The 20182-nt window shown below is 50.6% G+C and overlaps 1 protein-coding gene across 2 annotated transcripts in view; it reads right to left on the bottom strand.

The window, feature by feature from the left end:
* Nucleotides 1–20182, bottom strand: part of SLC24A4 (solute carrier family 24 member 4) — a 178746-nt gene that overhangs the window by 63725 nt on the left and 94839 nt on the right. For both annotated transcript variants that reach the window (XM_003128693.6, XM_003482307.4), the window contains exon 3: nucleotides 1246–1322. In XM_003128693.6, the coding sequence (XP_003128741.3) occupies nucleotides 1246–1322 (77 nt within the window). The remainder of the gene's footprint in view (nucleotides 1–1245; nucleotides 1323–20182) is intronic.

Genomic DNA, 20182 nt, shown 5'->3' with positions numbered 1-20182 from the left:
CTTATCCTGTTAATTAAAACTTCACTCATTCACAATTCTCGGGGGGCCAGTAAGAATCCCAGCTTTCACTTGCTTAATTACCTCGTAGAAAGACAAATACTTGGTTGGGTTTGAATATTTTAAGCAGCTGGTGCTGGATGGTTGGAGGCCTAGTCAGGACGAGTGTTGCTGTGGCTGAGCCAAAGTAGAAAAGTGAATTCTGAGCACCTGCATTTCTCTGCACCAGGCAACCGGGCTGGCAACCTTTTTCTTCCAGGGGCCAGATAGTAAATATTTTTGGCTTTGTGGGTCTCGGAGCCTCTGTCACAACTACTCAGCTCTGCCACTGAAGTACCAAAGTGGCCATAGATGAGATGGACACGGTGGAATGGCTGTGTTCCAATAAAACTTTATTTATAATGGCTGGGGCTGGGGCTGCAGTTTGCTTGCAGAGAAGAGCAACTTCTACCTAAAATTTAGGTTTTATTTTCAGGGCCGCTCCCATGGCATGTGGAACTTCCCAGGCTAGGGGTCGAATCGGAGCTACAGCTGCTGGCCTCCACCACAACCACAATCACAGCCACGCTACAATTTAGGTTTGAGCTCACTACGCCTTTAAAAAAGTTTTATTTTTCCTTTCCTTTTTTGGCTGCCCCGTGGCATATGGAGTTCCCACCAGGGATCAGATGTGAGCCCCAGTTGTGCCCTGTGCAACAGCTGTGGCATCCTTAACCCCCTGGGTCAGGAATCGAACCTGTGTCCCAGTGCTCCCAAGATGCCGTGGACCTTGCTGCGCCACAGCGGGAACTCCCCACTCTGCCTTTTTGAACCGCTGCTTGAATTCCACCTTGGGTCAGCAAGGCCCATCCAGCCCCGAGAGAAGCTGGAGAAGAGAGGCACCAAAGTCTGATGCCACAGTTACGTTGGGGGGCGGCGGGGGCGGGAGGGGGATCGTGACAGCGAGCAGGGTCTGACTCCCTTTCACGTGTATTTCACGTCTGGGAAAGATGCCGCCACTTTTGCTTTGTAAAAGTAGAAAAGGAGCCCCAACAAGACACAAATCCTTGTCTTGGCTCTGGGGCCCCTCGCTGAGTGACAAGGCACTTCACGTCCTCAAGACCTCATTTCTTTGTGGTTCAAACACATCCAGTGTCTGTTCTCACCGGGCTCTTACGAGGGCCTGGATGAGACCTCAGACGCTGTGCTCTGAAGACAGGCTTCACCTGCTCGAGTCTAGGGACATCCCACCCCAAGAGGGCCACTTACACCGAGGACGTGCAGCAGGACGGCTCCGTGCTGTCGCTCCTCATTGGAGAACAGGTCAGTGGGGAACTCGTGAATCGCTGGAAGACAAGAGGACACGGTGAGGTGTTCGGTCTCCACGGGTCACACCTGAGGTCAGCCATGGGACGGTGGGGCAGCCCCCACCCCCCCGGAAGGAGGCCAACTGCTTCTCTGTGGAGGCCAGACCTGTGCTATTAGGAAGACATAGCTGTGTGTGGAATTATCCAGATAGCCTAGTACCTTCGAGTGCATCATGTTTTCCATACCCCTTGAAATTAAAAAAAAAAAAAAAAAAGTGTGACACTTCACACCCACTAGGATGGTTATAAACAAAAGACAGACAATAATAAGTGCTGACAAGGATGGGAGAGACTGGAACCCCCATATGTCACTAGGGGGGGATGCAAAATGGTACATGCGGTCACTTTGGAAAACAGTCTGGCAGTTCCTTAGAAGGTTAAACAGAGTTATCGTGTAACTCAGTGACTCCTCTTCCATGTATCTGCTGAAGAAATATGACAACATGTCCCCACAAAACCTGTAAGTAAATATTCATAGCAGTATTTTTTTTTTTTTCTTTTTAGGGCCGCATGCAGCATATGGAGATTCCCAGGCTAGGAGTTGAATTGGAGCTACAGCCACCAGCCTACACCACAGCCACAGCCATCCAGGACCTGAGCTGCATCTGTGACCTACACCACAGCTCGTGGCAACATCAGATCCTTAACCCACTGAGCCAGGCCAGGGATTGAACCTGCATCCTCATGGATACTAGCCGGGTCCGTTATGGCTGAGCCACAACGGGAACTCCCAGAGCAGTATTATTCACAGTAACTCAAATGTGGAAAGAACCCAAACATCTACCAACTGGTGAGGAGATAGATAAAGCAGAATATATCCATATGAATGGAATATTATTTAGTGATAAAAAAGAAATGAAGGATTGACACAGCACAAAGGAAGCCTGAGACCATTTTTTCAAAGTGGAAGAAGCCAATCACAAAAGACCACCTACGAAATCAACTCATGCATCAGAGAACAGACTTGTGGTTGCCAAGGGGGATGGGGGAGGGGGGAGGGAGAGGGATGGCCTGGGAGTTTGGGGTTAGTAGATGCAAACCATGACATTTAGAATGGATTACCAACGAGGGCCTACCGCCTAGCACTGGGAACTATATCCAACCTCCTGGGACAGACCATGATGGAAAAGAATATTTTTTAAAAAGAATGTGTGTATGTATATAACTAAGTCACTTTGGGGTACAGCAGAAATGAGCACAACACTGTACATCAACTCGAATTTAAACAAGGATCATCAGGGGAGTTCCCTGTCGTGGCTCAGTGGTTAACGAATCCGACTAGGAACCATGAGGTTGCGGGTTCGGTCCCTGCCCTTGCTCAGTGGGTTCACGAGCCGGCGTTGCCGTGAGCTGTGGTGTAGGTTGCAGACGCGGCTCGGATCCCGTGTTGCTGTGGCTCTGGCATAGGCTGGTGGCTACAGCTCCGATTCGACCCCTAGCCTGGGAACCTCCATATGCCGCGGGGTGCGGCCCAAAGAAATAGCAAAAAGACAAAAAAAAAAAAAAAAAAAAAAAGACAAAAAAGGATCATCTAGTATATGATTCCATTCCTATTAAATGTCCAGAAGAGGCAAATCTATGGAGATAGAGGTAGATCCGTGGTTGCCTACGGCTGGAGTGAGGTTTGGAGGGACAGGGTTTCTCTGCGGGGGTGGGGGGGGCAGGGGGAGGGATGAAAATGTTCTAAAATTGCTTGTGGCAATACTGGCACAATTCTGAATACTAAGAGCCACTGAATCGTACACTTTCAACAGATGACCTCTGTGGGAAGCGAATGATGTTGTTACTAAAAAATGTGTAAAGATGTCAAAAGGCACCAAAGAGGAAAATCAGGGGACAGCTCCTTGTTTTGCCAAAGGACTCTGATCCCATCCCTGGCAGAGCGCTTCTAAGTGGCTTCCACACGCACCTGGATCTGTCGGAAACACAACCCCCGTCAACGGTCAGGCGGAGACGGAAGACGGCTGCCCCGCTCGGGAGGGCAGGTGCTGAGGTCGCAGTGCCAGGCTCTACCATGCGCAGGCTGGGCTGACAGGGACACATTCCTTAGCCTCTCTGTCTGAGCCTCGGTTTCCTCATGGGTAAAGGCAACACTAGTCTTAATAACACGCCTTCCCTGTAAAGTGTATCACGCCTGTGGTGAGCTTCAAACCAGCACCCCGCCCCCTCGGGGATTCTAGAATCCTCTTTCCTCGTGCGAGAAGCAGGCTCCACGAAGAGAAGAGGGAGGCTCATCGCCTCCCTCGGTGTCATATCAGACGCCAGGACAGGCAGTCCCCTGCAAAGCCCCCCTTAACCTCTCCTCCCACCCGTGGTGGATCTGTCACTCTAGGTGGGGAAGCTGTCATCCCGGAGAGGTTGTGACATCAACAGGGTTGGGATGGTAGTGCTGGCGCTAAAAAACCCTGTGCTCCAGGAGAACGTTCTTTTAGCAGAGCGGCACAGAGCAGGAAAATGATCCCTGGGTGGGGAGGTTTGAGGTAAGGCTTGGAGGGAGCCCTGAGGCTGGAACAAGGGAGGGGGTGAGGGCTGAAAGCATCCTTGTCCTCTTGCCACCTGACCTCTCGGGCCCATTCAGGTGCCAGGTGTGCTTCCGCTGGCATTTCAGGTGGCATCTCAGGTCACTGAGGACCATGTCAAGCCCTCCTATAGGGTGGGTACCACCACTCCTTTTAAGGGCTCCCATCATCCCAGGTGGCAGGGGCAGCTTCATGAAGCATGACAGGATCCTCGCTCTGGGAGTCAAACACTGGGAGTTCAGATGCCCTGACGCCCCCAAGTGGTCTGAGCAATTCATCTGCTTCATGGGCCTCTGGATGTTCCCGTGTTGTGGAAGAATTCCTCCTCCCCCCACCCCCCACTGGAGAGGACCAACAGGTAAATATTTTGTGACTGTCATTTCTGCAGGTTCCCCGTCAGGTGCTACACACCCACGTCCTCATCATCGGCCTTATCACCTCAGCCAGACCAGAAACTTCAGGAAGGCAGGCATCTACACTGCCCTGTCACGCATGGGCAGCGCCTCAGCCAGGCCTGGCACACAGTAGGTTCTCAACAGTCAATTGAATCAACCATATGCTAAAACATCAGCAGAAGTGATGACCTGACCCTTACAATCCGCTTAAAGACCTGGAATGATACCCAGTTCATAGGGGCACTCAATAAATGCCTATGAACCGCCAGGACAAAAATCCCTTCTCTGTAAATATAATTTGGTCCTAAGCTCTGAAAGTGATGTTTTCTCCCTTAATCAGAAAAAAAAAAAAAACCCACACCTTTTCTGTTTTTTAAGATCAAATTCTCCCAACGAGACCTAGAAAACATTAGCTCTCCAGACTCCCAGAAAAATGTTCCCACTTTGAAACAAGCAGCATTTAATGAAATATAGATTCCCCCCCCCTTTTTTTCTGTAATCAAACTTCTCTAATAGAATTGCTGCTGTCAGTTCAAGGACACAGGTCTGCTTCAAGGTTTGTCGGCTCCGAGATGGAGAATTATAAAGGGAGAAACCGGGCATTCTGTGTCCGGGATCTTATTTCCAGGAGAAACCTAACTGTCTGGAATATTTCAGGGCAGATCAAGTAGACATTTCTGCTGTGAAAATTCGAGACAGTTTTTGATTCTCCAAACCAGGGATTTGAAAGCTTGTGATTTATCCAATCCTGGGTACTCTTCAAAAATTAGAATCAAGTGATGCTGGCTTTCTGCTCTAAGAACATATCCTTTGGGGTCCAGGAGGGAAGAGATGTGGGTTATAAATGGCTTTGTCCTTGGTAGGAACAGGCTTCTACTGCTTTGGCCAGAGGGCCTGCTCTGTGACCCTCTGCGTACGCCGGAGGGCTGAGGAGGGGAGCAAATGCCACCATGGCCTTAATTTCCTCGGGGGGACAGAGTGACCAGCAGACCTACCAGCTGCTAATGACCCATTGACTTCTGTCACCACCCAAGCCTTCTGGATACACCCTGAGCCCATGAGGCGGGCACTGCAGCCACAAATGTCCCTGTTTTCCAGGTGAGACTCAGTGGGACGGTCACTGGTTCAGGGACCATAGAAGCCAGGACTCAGCAGAGGACCTTGAGCTCCTCGTTAAGGGTTAAGGGCTGCCTCTGACACAGATGGAAACCAGGCTGTGCTGGGGAAATGGAAGACTTGAATTGGAGACTTGATTCAACTACCCATGAACCCAGGGGACCCTGGCCAAGACATTTAACCTCTCTGCCCTTCTCTTTCTTCAGTGGCGGTGAAACAGTCACTGTTTCTGTGGGCGCTGTGCCCTGACACAGATATCAATGGTTGCTTGCAGGTAGATTCCCCTCTCCCACCCTTACCCTAGTTGGCAGTTGGTAGCTGGGGCAAGTCTATTCCCCAGTTCAAGGGTCCAATCCTCTAGAAACTGGCATGGAGGGGGGTGAGTAGAGATCACGGAGCACACGCAGCAGGAACTCTGTCCCTCCCAGCCTTGTCATCACGGCAACAATTTTAAACTGCAGGCTGCCTATGCAGCTGCTCAGGGCTTTGTCTTTGGAAGCTGATAAGTTAGGTTTCAGGAAGTGCCTCTGTCCCTTATTTGTTATCTGTGTGACCTTGACAAGTTGCTTAGCACCTCAGGGTGGTTACCTCACCCGTAAATGCGGCTGCTATAGAACCTGCCCAGCAGGCTGCTGCAAGGGTTCAGTGATGGAGACAGTGTGTGCACAGCCCTTAGCCTGGCTAGGTCGAGGAGCTGAGGATCGTTAACTTACAGATTCCTCCCTCCACACCAGGTTCATCCTTGCTGTTCCAGAGAACAAGCCTTGGTTTGAGAAAGCAAAAGAGAAGACAAAACCAGCTTAGTGGGGAAAAGAGTGAGCAGGATCAGACCGGCTGTGTTAGGATTGGAATGCTGGTGCCACTTAATCCCAGCTTCCTGAGAAAACCTTCTCCTCCTCTCTTGGGCTTGCTGGGATCAGATGCCCCTGGTCATGTTCAAGGGCAGGATGCTTGTGTGTCTGAGAGCGGCCAAGCTCCCTATCTGCTCAAATCCCCACCAGGGGGAAGGGGGGAATCAACGGGGTGTGCACAAGCTGCTTTCGAGGTCACTCCTAAGCCTTTAAGCCGCAGAAATCTGGGGGTGGTGGGTGTGGGGAGACAAAAGAGATGTGCCTGCAGGTAGAGCCGAGCTCAGGAAGCCAGAGATGATTCCAGCACCCTCCACAACTGGGGGAGGACTAGGAGGGGGAGGGGGCAGAGGGAGAAGGGGAAGTAAAGCTGCCAGCAACCCAGCAGCCACTAACCCCCCTCTTTTAGGGTTCTTTCCTATGGACCTCAGCATAAGAGCAGCATAGGACCTCAGCAGCACCCAGAACTGGCTTCTCCCTCACTCTTGGTTCTGGACAGCTCCCTCTCCTTGCACCTCAGATGTTTGCCTCCCCCCAGGCTGCGCCCTCCTCCACCATGTGCAGGCCAGGGAGGGGGCAACTAGAGCAGGGGTCTTTCCTGCCAGTTGCCTCTTCCCTCCACTGTGTGCAGGGCAGGGGTGGGGGCAGCTAGGGCAGGGCTCTTTCCTGCCAGTTGCGTACCTAAACATAGAGGGGAAACTATAAGGTCCCGGGGGAAAAAAGCATCTGCCCGCCCCCCACTCCCCACCACCAGCTACCAAGTTCTCTAACACCTTATAAGCCAGACCCGTGGGGCACACTTGACCTTTTTTGTTGACACACACAGTTCCGTGAGGGATGCCATTATATTTCAGAAACCTTGAATTCGTGTTGCCCTTTCAAGGCTCTGTACATTGGCTGACATTGCTGCTACTTCCCTAATTGTGCTAATTCGTTCAGTGAGTATTTACTGAGCCCCACTCAGCAGTTGGACACGATCCCAACGCATCTGTGAGCATCCTCAGGCCTGGCAGCTTTTTATCACAGAGGGTGACTGGACTTCTGGAAAATGCCAAAGTTATTCAGAAAGTGCTAGGTTATCAGCACGGTGAACGCTCTGACTCTGAATGAGGACAAGTCAATACCCATTTCTTGAGCATTTACTGTGTGGCAGGCACCAGGCTGGGGGCTGAGCCTTGAGGATATGCCCTTAAGGAGCTGGTGGGGGTTGGCCAAGTCCACAAATGATGGAGAGATGGTGGGGAAGCTTGCTATGATGGTAAGGAGTGAAGGAAGCCAGGAGCTGCTGAGCAGGGGGGGTGGGACAGGCAGCAAGCTGGCATCAAGTTTCAGTTTACTGTCTCTTCCGAGTCTTTTAATCTGCCATCAGTCCTGAGAAGATCATTATTCCCACTGTGTTAATGGGGAAAGGGAGGCTCTGAGAGCTAGAGGATTTACCTACAATCATATCACATCTCAGGACTAGGTGTTTTCCTGGAAACTCCAAGGGCCAGGGCGAGAAGTCGTGCTCTTGAGAAGAGGAATGCTAGCGCCTCTATTAGGTCAATTCCACTGACATCTCAGGACCCACCCATACAGAGGTCTAGCTCATTATTCCATGGGTCCAGGGGAAACCGTCACTCATCTTCCTTGACTTCCATGACACATCCATAAAACTACTTCCTATTATGTATGAATGAACATACGTATGAATGTATGTATTATATACCTACCCACCCATACATCTATCTTCCATACAGTAAAAGTCATTCTTTGTGGTGTGCACGTCCACGGATTCCTATGCCTCTGAGACAGATGAGTTCCATCATCCCCAAATTCCCTTGCACAGCTTTTCTGTGGTCAAACTCTCCCCCAAACCCTAGCCCAGTGGCAACCACTGATGTGTTTCCTTTCCCTGTAGGCTGCCTTTTCCAGAATGTCCTATTAATGGAATCATGGAACATAAAACCTTTTTGGTCTGGCTTTTTTTTTTTTAAAGCAAAATACATGAAGATTTATCCTCACTGTTGTGTGCCCCCACCTTCTTGCAATGTTCTTGCTTAGTTTCTTTGATCCCACACTGTCGCACCTGCCCAGTCTCCTTCCGAGGGCCCCCTTCTCTGTGGGACTTCAAGTACTGGGGTTCTGGGGGCTTTGCCCCTGAGCCTTCTTCTCCCCAGGTGACCTGGCTTTGACTTTCTAATCTCTGCAGAATTCTCCCAAATCTCAATCTTTTCTGAGCCCAAGACCTAACATACCCAACTGACAACTGGACATTTCTCCCCGGCCATCCTGTAAGTACATCAAACCTGTCCCCAGCGAATGGCCCACCCTCTGTGTTGGTCTGGTGCCATCCTTGATGACCTCCTCCTCCCTCACAACCTGTGGAGGGGTGGACAGGCCAGTTGGGACCCAGCACCCATTTCAACTTCCTTCCGTGAAACTTTCCATCAAGGACTCTAGGTACGGGTGGGCAGTCTGTGCACTGCATGTTCACACTCACTAGCCCTACTTTCTATCCTGTGGAGCCTGGACCACCTTGCAGCTAGGTTCTGAATGAGAAGTATGTTCTGCCAACCTAGCAGATTCAGAGGACAGAAAAGAGGCAGAGATGTTCTTTCTCTGGCAAGCAAAGTTTTGGAGCCCATAAGTGTTGAAAGGCTCTCCTGACAATGGCATCTACTTCCTTATACCCACATAAGATAGATCTTCTTGAATTTGAATATTCCGTTTGCAATTCTTGCAATGTTGTAGGTACCTAATTCCCTGCATTATATTCCTTTCTGTTGAAAATACTGAGAATAGCTTCTATTTCCTGCGCTGAAAGCTAACTGATGCACTCTGCCCTCTTTTAACCAATCCTCCACAATCTTCCTTACAAAACAGCTTTCTAGTCCATCTGCCTCCCCATCCCCACCACCTGCATCCTTGCTGGCTGGACCACGGCACCAGCTTCCCACCTGATCTCCCCACATCCAATCTCAATCTGTTCCTTTCTGTTTTCCACAAGGCAGCCAGACAAGCTTTTCTACATGCACGTGTGGCTTAAAACTCAATGGCTTTCAGCTACTCCTTTGGATAAGTGCTTAGAACCCTGTCAAAGTCATCAAGGCCCCACACAGTTTGGCCTGACAATTTCTCCAGTCTGCTCTGCTCTGGCTGCGCTGGTGAAGTCTGTGCGTTGCCAGGTCCTGGCACAAGGTAGGTGTTCAGGAAATGCCTTCTATCTTTCTTCTGACACAAATCCAAGAGCTGGTAGGATGAGCTCTGCCTGGAAGGATGCCCAGGAGATGTTGTGGCCGGCCCTCCTTTCTCAGCTCCTGGCTTTACAAACTGCTGCCCGGATGCTAACCCATGACCCTTCCCAGATGGAAAGTGCTGGACAGAGATGTGCTTCCATTAGACATGGATCTTTCTTAAACCTTTTAATTAGTCGATTCTCTTTACAGAATAGAAACTGTGAACTGAGTTTTTCAAAAAGGAAAAAAGTTGCCTCAAAACATGCCATTCTCTCTTTGCTTTCTAGCCTGGTTAAAAATAACCCCATATTCTAAGCCCTTGACGTTTATTCTGAAATGATGAAAGCTAGTCGGGAAGGCTGGGGCATAATTTAAATAGCTTCAAATTTCCATCATTTCAACTTACATGTTTTAGAAACCACCCAAGTACCAGAAACCAAAGCAAAAAGCAAAAAAGTGATTTCCCCCAATTCTAAGGTTTAAAATAACATTGCTAAGAATTGTATACCTTTCATGGGCAACGAGCGGAATGTCTTTTATAGCGTCATCTTCGTGTCCCAAATAGGAATCAAAATAATTACATTAGGTCATTGGCTTAACCAACATGAAAATGAGTTTAAAATCCTCTCTCTCATTTCAGTACATTCCAAAAGAGATTAAGTGCCACAAAAAAATAAAAATATGATCAGACGATCCAGCAGAAGGATTGCTCTCTCCAGGAGAAACCACTGTGGAATTTTAGGGCTGGAGGAGGCTCCAGATGCCACATGGCCCAGCTCCTCTCCACCTGGGAGCGGGCACGGGCTTGTCAAAACCAGAAGGAAACGTCTTCCAAGCCATCCTTGCCATCCCCACCTCTCTCTCCCTGCTCCGATGCTGGTACCCTCGTCTCCCCCACTGAGACCCATTTATTCTCCCATTTTCTCTCTTTCCCCTCCCTCTCCCCCACCCACTTTCTTTCTTTTGGCGGAGGTGTGTAGTGACTTGACATGAGATCTCAGTTCCCAGACCAGGGGTTGAACCTCGGCCACAATGGCCAAGGCACCAAATCCTAACCCAGGATGACCGCGTCTTGACGCGCTCCATCAGCAAAGGGCTTATTTCCAAACAAAGTCACATTCACAGATGCCAGGGGCTAGGACTTCGACATATTTGGTGGGGGGTGGGGGTGAGACACAGCCCAATGCAGTGTTCATATGTGTTGAACCTGGTGAACCCTTTGTCTACTGAACTTGGGCACAGAAAACGACTCCGCCTTAATGAGCTCTTAAGAACCCCACGGCAACGACGGCCATCGTATGCTCTGATTTGCCCAGAACCCTCCGGATTCATATCTGCTGTCCAACACAAGTACTCGTGTGCCCTGCACTCTCCAAAGTGTCCCAGTTTCGATGATAAATTTCATGGCCACTCCATTCATTAGGCGTTCAATGCCCCGTAGTGAAAATTCATACCAATTAGTCAAGAGAGTTCCAATTAACCCACGCCGACCTCCATCACTTGCAGTGTGGACACTTGATACGTCCCCTTCCTAGACAGCCGCAAGCAGGTGTCTGGGGAAGCACAGACGCTGGGGCACAGTGCATGGGTTAAGGGATGCCTCCTCCCCAAGGACAAAGCTGAGGGAGGGTGGGTGATGTGCCAAGAGTGAGTGGTCCAGGCTCCTGCTAACCAGCAAGGGACCTGGAGGAAGGCTGGAACAGCCCCTCCCTCTACTGCTGACACACGCTGGGCCTGAGGTCAGGGCCAGGCTGTACGGTGGGGGGGATGGTTTATTTTATGTGTCAATTTGGCTAGTCCCCAGCCATTTAATCAGACACACATCTAACGGGTTGCTGCAGATGTATTTTGTCGATGTGTGTTAACAGCTGCCATTGGTTGACTTTAAGTAAAGCAAAGCACCCTTGATATTGGGGGTGGGCCTTGTGAAATCAGTTGAAGGCCTTAGAAGCAAAAACAGAGGTTTCCTAGAAGAGAAAAAGAAGAAATTTCTTTTTTCCCCCCTTCTTTTTAGCACCTGCAGCATGTGGAAATTCCCAGGCCAGGGTTGAATAGGAGCTGCAGCTGAGGCCTACACCACAGCCAGAGCCACACTGGATCCGAGCTGCATCGGCAAATTATACCACAGCTCGTGGCAATGCTGTGGATTTTAACCCACTGAGTAAGGCCAGGGATCGAACACACATCCTTACGGACACTATGTTGGGTTCTTAACCTGCTGAGCCACAATGAGAACTCCGAAAAGGAGAAATTCTGTCTCCAGATTGTAGCATTAGCTCCTGAGAGTTTTTTCAGCCTGCCAGCCAGCCCTACTGATTTCAGACTTGCCAGCCCCTATAATCCCATGGATGAATTCCATGAAATAAATCTCTGTATGGATACATAAACACACATAAGCACATACATACCTCTGTGTGTGGACCTCTTATTGGTTCTGCTTCTCTGGAGAACCCTGACTGATATGCTGGACCTTGGCGAGTTGGGACTGGTATGTGAAGAATGAAGAGCCATTCCTGGAGTTCCCATCGTGGCTCAGTGGTTAACGAATCCGACTAGGAACCATGAGGTTGCGGGTTCGATCCCTGGCCTTGCTCAGTGGGTTGAGGATCCAGCATTGCCGTGAGCCATGGTGTAGGTCGCAGACACGGCTTGGATCCCATGTGGCTGTGGCTCTGGCGTAGGCCAGTAGCTGTAGCTCTGATTAAACCCATAGCCTGGGAACCTCCATGTGCCGTGCGCGGGTGTGGCCGTGGAAAAAGACCAAAAAAAAAAAAAGCCATTCCTGCCCTGGATGGAGCCAAACCAGCAGAACAAGGGGCCAGGCTGGTGGAGGGGCCTGACAAGCTGCCGTCACCAGTGACAACCCACAGCTGTGGGTGGGGGTCACCCCCGCCTCAGCACTCCAGGTCCTGCTCTGTCTCCCCACCCCCCACCCAAGAAGTTCCCTGTCTGGCCAGTAATCCTGCTTCTCCTCCCAGACTTAACCCCTGCTGGGCCCCTAAGCAGCCCTAGGGAGCGAAGCCTCAGAAGAGGACTGAGTACAAACAGGGGCTGAGCCCCTCAGTGATGCTTGGGAAGGCCCCCTGTTCGATCCTGGCAAGGACACGGGAGCTTCTGCTGCAGTACAGATCCTAGTAGTCCCTTGGTGGCCCTTGTCAATGCTGACAGTTCCTTTTTTTTTTATTTTATTTTTTTATTTTTAGGGAACTGGCATATGGAAATTCCCAGGCCAGGGGTCCAATCGGAGCTGCAGCTGCCAGCCTATACCACAGCCACTGCAACATGGGGTCTGAGCCACATCTGTGACCTACACCACAGCTCACAGCAATGCCGGATCCCTGACCCACTGAGCGAGGCCAGGGATCGAACCTGCATCCTCATGGATCCCAGTTGGGTTCATTTCCACTGCAGCACAATGGGAACTTTTTCTTTACCTTTTTGTGTGTGTGTTTTTGTTTTGTTTTGTTTTGTTTTTTTTGCTTTTTTGGCCCACCCACGGCATATAGAAGTTCCTGGGCCTGGGATCGAATCCAAGCCGCAGCTGCAGACTATGCCACAGCTACTGCAATGCCTCATCCTTAACCCACGGCTCGACAGTGGGAACTTCAACATCTACAGTTCTCATGAGACCACTGAGCTCAACTAACAGGGTGAAGCAAGGTGACAGCTGGAAAGGAAGACCTGCACAAGCTTGACGGCTGTGTCCAGGGTGTCTCGCACTGAGGTGCTTAACTAAACAGCAGGAGAACGTCTGACGGGTCTAATTTAGACACACAGTCCCTCTTTCCTAAGATCTCAGAAGAAAAAAAGAGTCGGCCTAATTCTCCTCGAATTCCGTGCTTACTCTCATCCTTGGCTTCTGTCAAAAACATTTCTGATGAAGAGCCACTAGGGTCTGAATTTTATTCCTGGCTTTCCTCTGTGAGTTAGTGGAAAATTACTTTGCTCCTTAGTTTCCGTGAAGCCTTGTGAGGCTGGAGGGGGAGTTAGCTTGTTATAAACAGGAGAGTCATCAAATCAGAAAACAAGCTAGAAGATGAACCACAAGAGTTTACTTAACCTGCACTTGTGTGGCCCTATTTATTTATTTTCAGCTGCATGGATGTTCCTGCCCGGGATCGAACCCAAGCCACAGCAGTGACAACGCCGAGTCCTTAACTGCTGGGCGATGGGGGAACTCTGACTTGTGGCTTCTTCTCCGGAGATGTCTTCTCATGCCCACGCGGCCCCTTCAAGGATATCAACAACGTTCAGATTCACGAGGCGGTCCTGAACAGGGTAACGTGGCATGCCATGGAGAGTTTAGAAAGTTCTGTTCGGGGCTCCGTGCTGCCACTAAGTGTCATTTTGACCGAGTGGCCTCAGGGTCCACCTCCATAAGTGGAGAGCAGGGGGTCACCAACGAGACACCTGACCCCAAGAGCCCCTCGGCTCAACTCCCATCTGCGTCCTGCCCCCTCCATGTCGCCTGCACAGCACGCGGCAGGAGAGATGCTCATCACTGAGCTGCCAGCCGCCGTCTCTGCAGGCACCTGCCTGGTGCACCGCACCCACGATCCTGACTTACGATGGTTTGACTTCAGAGTTTTCGACTCCGTGACAGTGCGAAAGCGATACCCACTCAGGAGGAACCCCGTATATGTCACTTCTCCTCGAGCAGAGAATGAATGAATGTTCTCGAATATTTTTCTGGGTCCAGAGCGGTGCTAAAGTGACCTCTTTGCTACCTGAGTGTGACGGGAGAAGGGCAGGGTGAGATTAACTCCTTTAAGCCACTGGACTCGGTGACAACCACGTGTGTGATCGTTTGTCGAGTGATTCGCTTTTCTAGTATTTTACAAACGCTTTCCTCGTATTTCACAAGGGTGCTGGTGAAGTAAAGAAACGAAAGCGTCCACCACAGAACGCGTGAGAAGCAGTCAGCTGGGAAAGTGTTTCCCAACCGAGAAGAATTTGTGTCCTGCTCCCCAGCGCCCCGTGCCCGCCCCAGTCACAGGGCAAGCTCTGGAGACACTGCTCGTTGCCACACTGGGAGCAGGGGTGTGACTGGCATTGAATGCACAGAGGCCAGGGATGCTATCAAACATCCTATAATTCACAGAACAGCCCCCATGACCAAGAATTATGCAGCCCCAAATGTCATAGTGTCTGGGTTGAGAAACACGGGTCGAGGGAATAAAACACATTAACATGATGGCTGCTGTCTTTCTCCACTGAACACTGATGCCTGCCTCACTCTGTCTCCCTGTAACTAACACCTGCCCACTCTCTGCCTCTCACATGTGGGTCTACCAGTCCACATGCTGCTAAGCACAGATCTTCCTCCCTCACAGAACCCTCTCTACCCAAAACGGGTGGCTAGGAACATGCCAGAAAACTCTGATTCTCCCCTTTCCCCCCCTCAACGTCTCATTAAGTCAACTCAGATCCCCGTTCCTTCTGTCTTAGTTTCCTATTTTTCCTCTGCCAGCTGCAGTTCTCCAACGCGTGTGTGCCTGTACGCTAGCAGGTCTGTCCCTGGAACAGAAGCAGCTTCCCGACTGGACTCTGAGGTTCATCCCTTCTGACAGGCACCGAGTGTGGACCATCCACCCGGAGGATCTGTGCTGGGGGCTGCGAGGGCGCAGGGATAAACCCGGCAGCATCTGCAATCTACTGGGGAGGAGGAGACAGGTGTGCAGCGGATGGCACCTGTAACGAGACAAATGCCACAGGGAGAGGCTGACACAGAGATTTAGCAGAACGAAAAAGGGGGAACGACCCACTCCAGCTCAGAAAAAATGACTCAGGGAAAAGCGGCAGAGGAGAGAGCTGGGCTCCGAAGGATTTTCTGGATTCTCCAAGGAAGGAGAAGAGAGGCTTTCGAGGCAAAGGGCTGAACCGGATGTGGAGGCAGGAGGGAGGGAGCCCGGGATGGGGAAGGCGGTGCAGTCAAGTCCCAGGCGGTAGGGCAGGTGACCAGAGGAGGAAAGACTGGACCGGATCGGAGGTCCCGAGCACCAGGGTGACGAATCTAGCTATGTCCCCGTAAGAGACACTAGGAAGCACTAGAAGATGCTGAGCAAAGGAATGACAGGATTAGAGTCGTTTAACCCAACCATTGGAAGCTTGTTTCTGTACAGGGCCAGAGAGTGAGAATTTCAGGCTTTGGCGGCCATATGGTCTCTGCCGCAACTACTCAACCCAGCCTTTGTAGCATGAAAGCAGTCATACGCAATACATCAACAAACGGGCATGGCCGTGTGCCAATAAAACTTTATTTACATTCACTGCCATTTGAATTTCATGTGATTTTCCTGTGTCACACACGACACACTGTAACACGTTCTTCCAAGCATTTCAAATGCAAGAACCATTTTTAGCATATGGGCCATCTACACACAGGCAGGGAACTGCAATTGGTTGCCAGGCTGTCGTTTGCTGATACCTGTTTTAGAAACGTCATCCCAGGTGTTGGGGAGATGGGGTGGGGAACAGGTGGGGATCAGGCAGAAGCTTCTGGAATAACTTGAGGACGGAGAGGAAGAGACAGATGCAGAAATGCTGTGGCCACCTGAGCTACAGGAGGGAGAACTGAGGGGGGTGGGGAAGGATGCACCTGTGTTTTCTGGCTACAGGGATGAGAAGACGCTGTGATGCTATGAATACAGACAGGTGATGATGTGGAGACAGCATGGACCAGGAAGGCTTGTGGCCACACACCCTGTACCCAAGAGAATAGATGTGCCTGGCCCCCAGTGCAGATCAGCCTGCCTCAGGGAGAGCCAGGTTATACCAGAGCTGGGTACTAAAGTGTCCCCGGGTGGCTGACACAGCTGACATTTGTTTGTACCTGCCCAGCATCCTGCAGCCATTCTCCTTGGGGGAACACCCTTTCCCTGTTCTTGTCCATATGATGTGATGGGGCCGGGCCCTCCCCAGAGCTACAAGGTTGGTTCGAGAGGGGTAAATGGTGTAAAGAGAGTCAATCCCAGGAATATGGGGGAAGGAGAAGCTTTCTTTCTGTGAAACCTACAAGTGGTAGAGTGCAGGCCATGACTTTCTAGGGCTCCTCTGTAGAGTGAGACTGGCTGGGAAAGAAGCCCGCATGGAAGAGGGCTGAGCCCATCCTGTTGCTGCCCACTGACCCCTGGATCCAGCCATACCTAAAGCCGGCCCCAGACCTCCCAGCTCAGGAGCCAGGCATTTCCCATCACTTGCTCATGCCAGTCTAGGCTGAGTCTTTGTCACTTCCATCCAAAGTCCTAACTCATGCAGCTTTTAGATTGAAACCTGGGAGGGCAGAGGCCTTCATCATGGAACCATGTGTAACAATGGCCTAGTCCAAAGCATTTGCATCTGTCTTACTTATCTCTGGATGGGGCCCCTTATACACAGTAGGTGCTCACTAATGCTGGCACAAGGATGAAGGCACATAACCCCAGGGCATTGACATGGTGAGCCGGGGAAGCTCTTGGGAGAGAGGCACCAGCTGACAGTATGGATATCTTGTCCTCCTCCATCGATTAACCCTGTGCCACCCAACCCCACCCCCAGGTCCAATCCTCCATCAACAGAGCCTCCTCTTAGGATCTGGAGTTGCTGACATCAGCTTGCGGGACCCCTGCATGTCTTTGTGACCCTGACTGAGATGGGAAGGGCCTAGGGAGACTGAACATTCCTCAGAATTGGCTGCACAGGGGGTGTTCTCCATAGGCCGTCCTGACCCAGCCCCACCTCTGCCTGTGAGCCCAGTCAAAGCCCCATGCACACTCGGTACACCCCCAGGGTTCTCAGGCCAGACTTCCTTTCCTGTGGCTTCTTCCCTCTCTCAGCAAATTCCAGCCCTTGGGAGGTCCTGATGATAATGCCTTATAATCTGCACATATTAATCAAGGTTCCCCATGGTTTTTTGTAGGGTTTTTTTTGGTCTTTTTGCCTTTTCTAGGACCGCTCCTGTGGCATATGGAGCTTCCCAGGCTAGGGGTCTAATAAGAACAGTAGCTGCTGGCCTACACCATAGCTCACAGCAACGCCGGATCCTTAACCCACTGAGCAAGACCAGGGATCAAACCCACAACCTCGTGGTTCCTAGTCGGATTCGTTAACCACTGAGCCACAATGGGAACTCCATAGGTTCCCCATGTTTTCACACCAGGAAAAGACTTACATAAACACATCTGCCCTATCGTGTTCCACAGGGAAACTCCCTGTTGGGAGAACAGACGTAGATTAATCTGCTCCAGGACAAGGGACCTATAAAACTAGGTCTCATTATCCCCATTTGGTAGATGAGAAAACTGAGGCTCAGAAAGTGACTTGCCTAAGGCCATCCAGCCTGGAAGCAGGAGAGCCAGAGCTCCTCGGGGCAAACGGGCCTGGCTCCTGGAGTTTTGCCTGGAGTTTTTCCACCTCGGTTCATGCCCCACAGCCACCAGCTTAAAACAACGAGTCGACCTAGAAGCCTTCCAGGTAATGGACTCACACGCTGGCAGAGACAGGAAAGCTTTAGCCGCACTTTCCAACACACAGGCACCTACTTACTGCTTGCTATCCTGGGATGATCAAGTAAATAATGAAGTCAGCCACTTCCTTAAACAAATAAACCCCGAAGACTCAATTTAACCATAACAAATACAATACTAGATTCTAATCCCAGGTCAATTTAGTCACCCCTTTTTATCTTCCATCCTGACTCATCCCCCCTTGTGGATGGAAAACAAAACACATCTCTCTCTCAGCAACAAAAAGCACATGGATACCATATAAGCATCCATTACAATTTAACACTTTGGTTTACCGGAAATCATTTGTGCCTGAACCCACTCTAGGAAGAGGCTTAGCTTCCCTCCTGCAAAATACACATACGTACAGACGTATATATGTATTTATATAAATACACACACACACTCATATCTCTCTGCCTTCACTGCATCTGTTCACCCTGCAAACTGATTCTAACATTGTCCTCAGCCCTTAAAGCTGGAAACCGTGCTAATACTTCCTGGCTCCCCATCCTGGGGTCTGAGAGGCTGATGGAAAAGCTCCCACTTGAATGTTCACAGTTACCTCTTGGTCCCAAATACAAACAGCAACTAAAATGCTATTTTTTAATCCTGTTATTTTTCTGGAGGGGATAAAACTCCCAGCTGAAGGGCTACCTGATCCATCTGGTCTGTCTGGCTAGGAACACACCATCCCTGAGGTATGGCAGAAATTTCTGCAATAGCCGAGTATAGAGCACAGAGAGGTCAGGGACCCGGCCCACAGTCACACAGCAAGTGGCAAAGCAGGGGTTCATACCCAGGCGGTCAACACTTCATCACACACTGCATTCCCCTCTGCGCAGGGAGAGGGACGTGCACAGGACCTCCAGTACCAAGGACAGTGTCGGGGTTTTTCCATTTCGTTTAAAATTTACACAACTCACCCCTTTCTAATACAATCACTGAACTGAGGCTCTGACAAGTCCAGGGTGAAGCTTTTTCAAATACTTCATTTTTTATTTTATGTATTTATTTTTTTTCTTTTTGCCATTTCTGGGGCTGCACCTGCGGCATATGGAGGTTCCCAGGCTAGGGGTCTAATTTGAGCTGTAGCCGCCGGCCTACACCAGAGCCAGAGCAACTCGGGATCCAAGCCATGTCTGCGACCTACACCATAGCTCGCGGCAACGCCGGATCCTCAACCCACTGAGCGAGGCCAGGGATCGAACCCGCAATCTCATCGTTCCTAATTGGATTCGTTAACCACTGAGCCACGATGGAAACTCCAAATACATTTTTTAAAAAATGCTATTATGTCCTAAAGAAAGAGAGCTGTCAGTCAACTATGTATGAGTATAAATGAGCCCCATCAGCTTTATAAACTCTCAATCCTGGGCGGCAGCAGCCCGGAAGAGAAGGGAGGTAGGGAACGCAGGAACAGAGTATGTGAGGGGCAGGGGGGCAGAGGTAGGGCCCAAATGGAGATTTTTTAGCAGAGTCTGCAGAGGAGAGCACCACAAGAATACAAAAGAAAGAAGAAATGGATGTGAGAAGATGCCGCCTTCAAACTAAAGGCTGGCCCTAACAGTTCCCAGAAGAATTGGAGGTGATTCTCCCTGAATTTTGAGGTCCCACAGTATTCTCTGAGCTTTGGACAGTCTGCTGTTTTGAACTAATTTTGTGGGTATTTTGAGGTGTGGGGCTACTATTAGTAATGCCTGCATGGTGGCAGAGACGCGAGAGGGGAGGCTTCCCAAAGATTCAAGCTCCCTTCCACAGGACGGGGTTGCCACTGATAGAAACTGCTGTGCTGTGCCCCCGCCCCCCCACACAACCCACAACCCGCCCCAGAGGACTGCATCGGCTGGGCCACCCGTACAATATGTCACTTCTGTTCCAAAGAGCTGCAGAAGCTGGTGCTTCTCAATCCTCCCGCACCTTCCCCGGGGGCTCTGGAGGCCACCTGAAGATGACAGAATGGAAGTGGAAGGACCCTGGGTCCCTGTGTCACTGCCTGGAAGGCCCCCTGCCAAACAGGCACACTGCACTGCTGAGGAAGCCAAAAACAAGCGCCTAGTGGGTGAAGCTGCTGAGATTTGGGGGTTTCTCAGTTACTGTTGGGATGGTTCCCTTCACCTCCAAAGGAATAGCATTTTCTGATTTTCCAAACACATGCGCTCCAACAGTCTCAAAGCATCCACCTGTGAGATCTAATCGGGGGTTCTGTTCAGGGTCTGTGGACCACGCCAGGGGATGTGAAGGATCCAGGATGCTCTGC

The sequence above is a fragment of the Sus scrofa genome, chromosome 7 (genome assembly GCF_000003025.6).
Source record: "Sus scrofa isolate TJ Tabasco breed Duroc chromosome 7, Sscrofa11.1, whole genome shotgun sequence".
Lineage (NCBI taxonomy): Eukaryota > Metazoa > Chordata > Mammalia > Artiodactyla > Suidae > Sus > Sus scrofa.
Note: the sequence above shows the minus strand (reverse complement) of the source record. Positions and strands in the feature narration are given on the sequence as shown.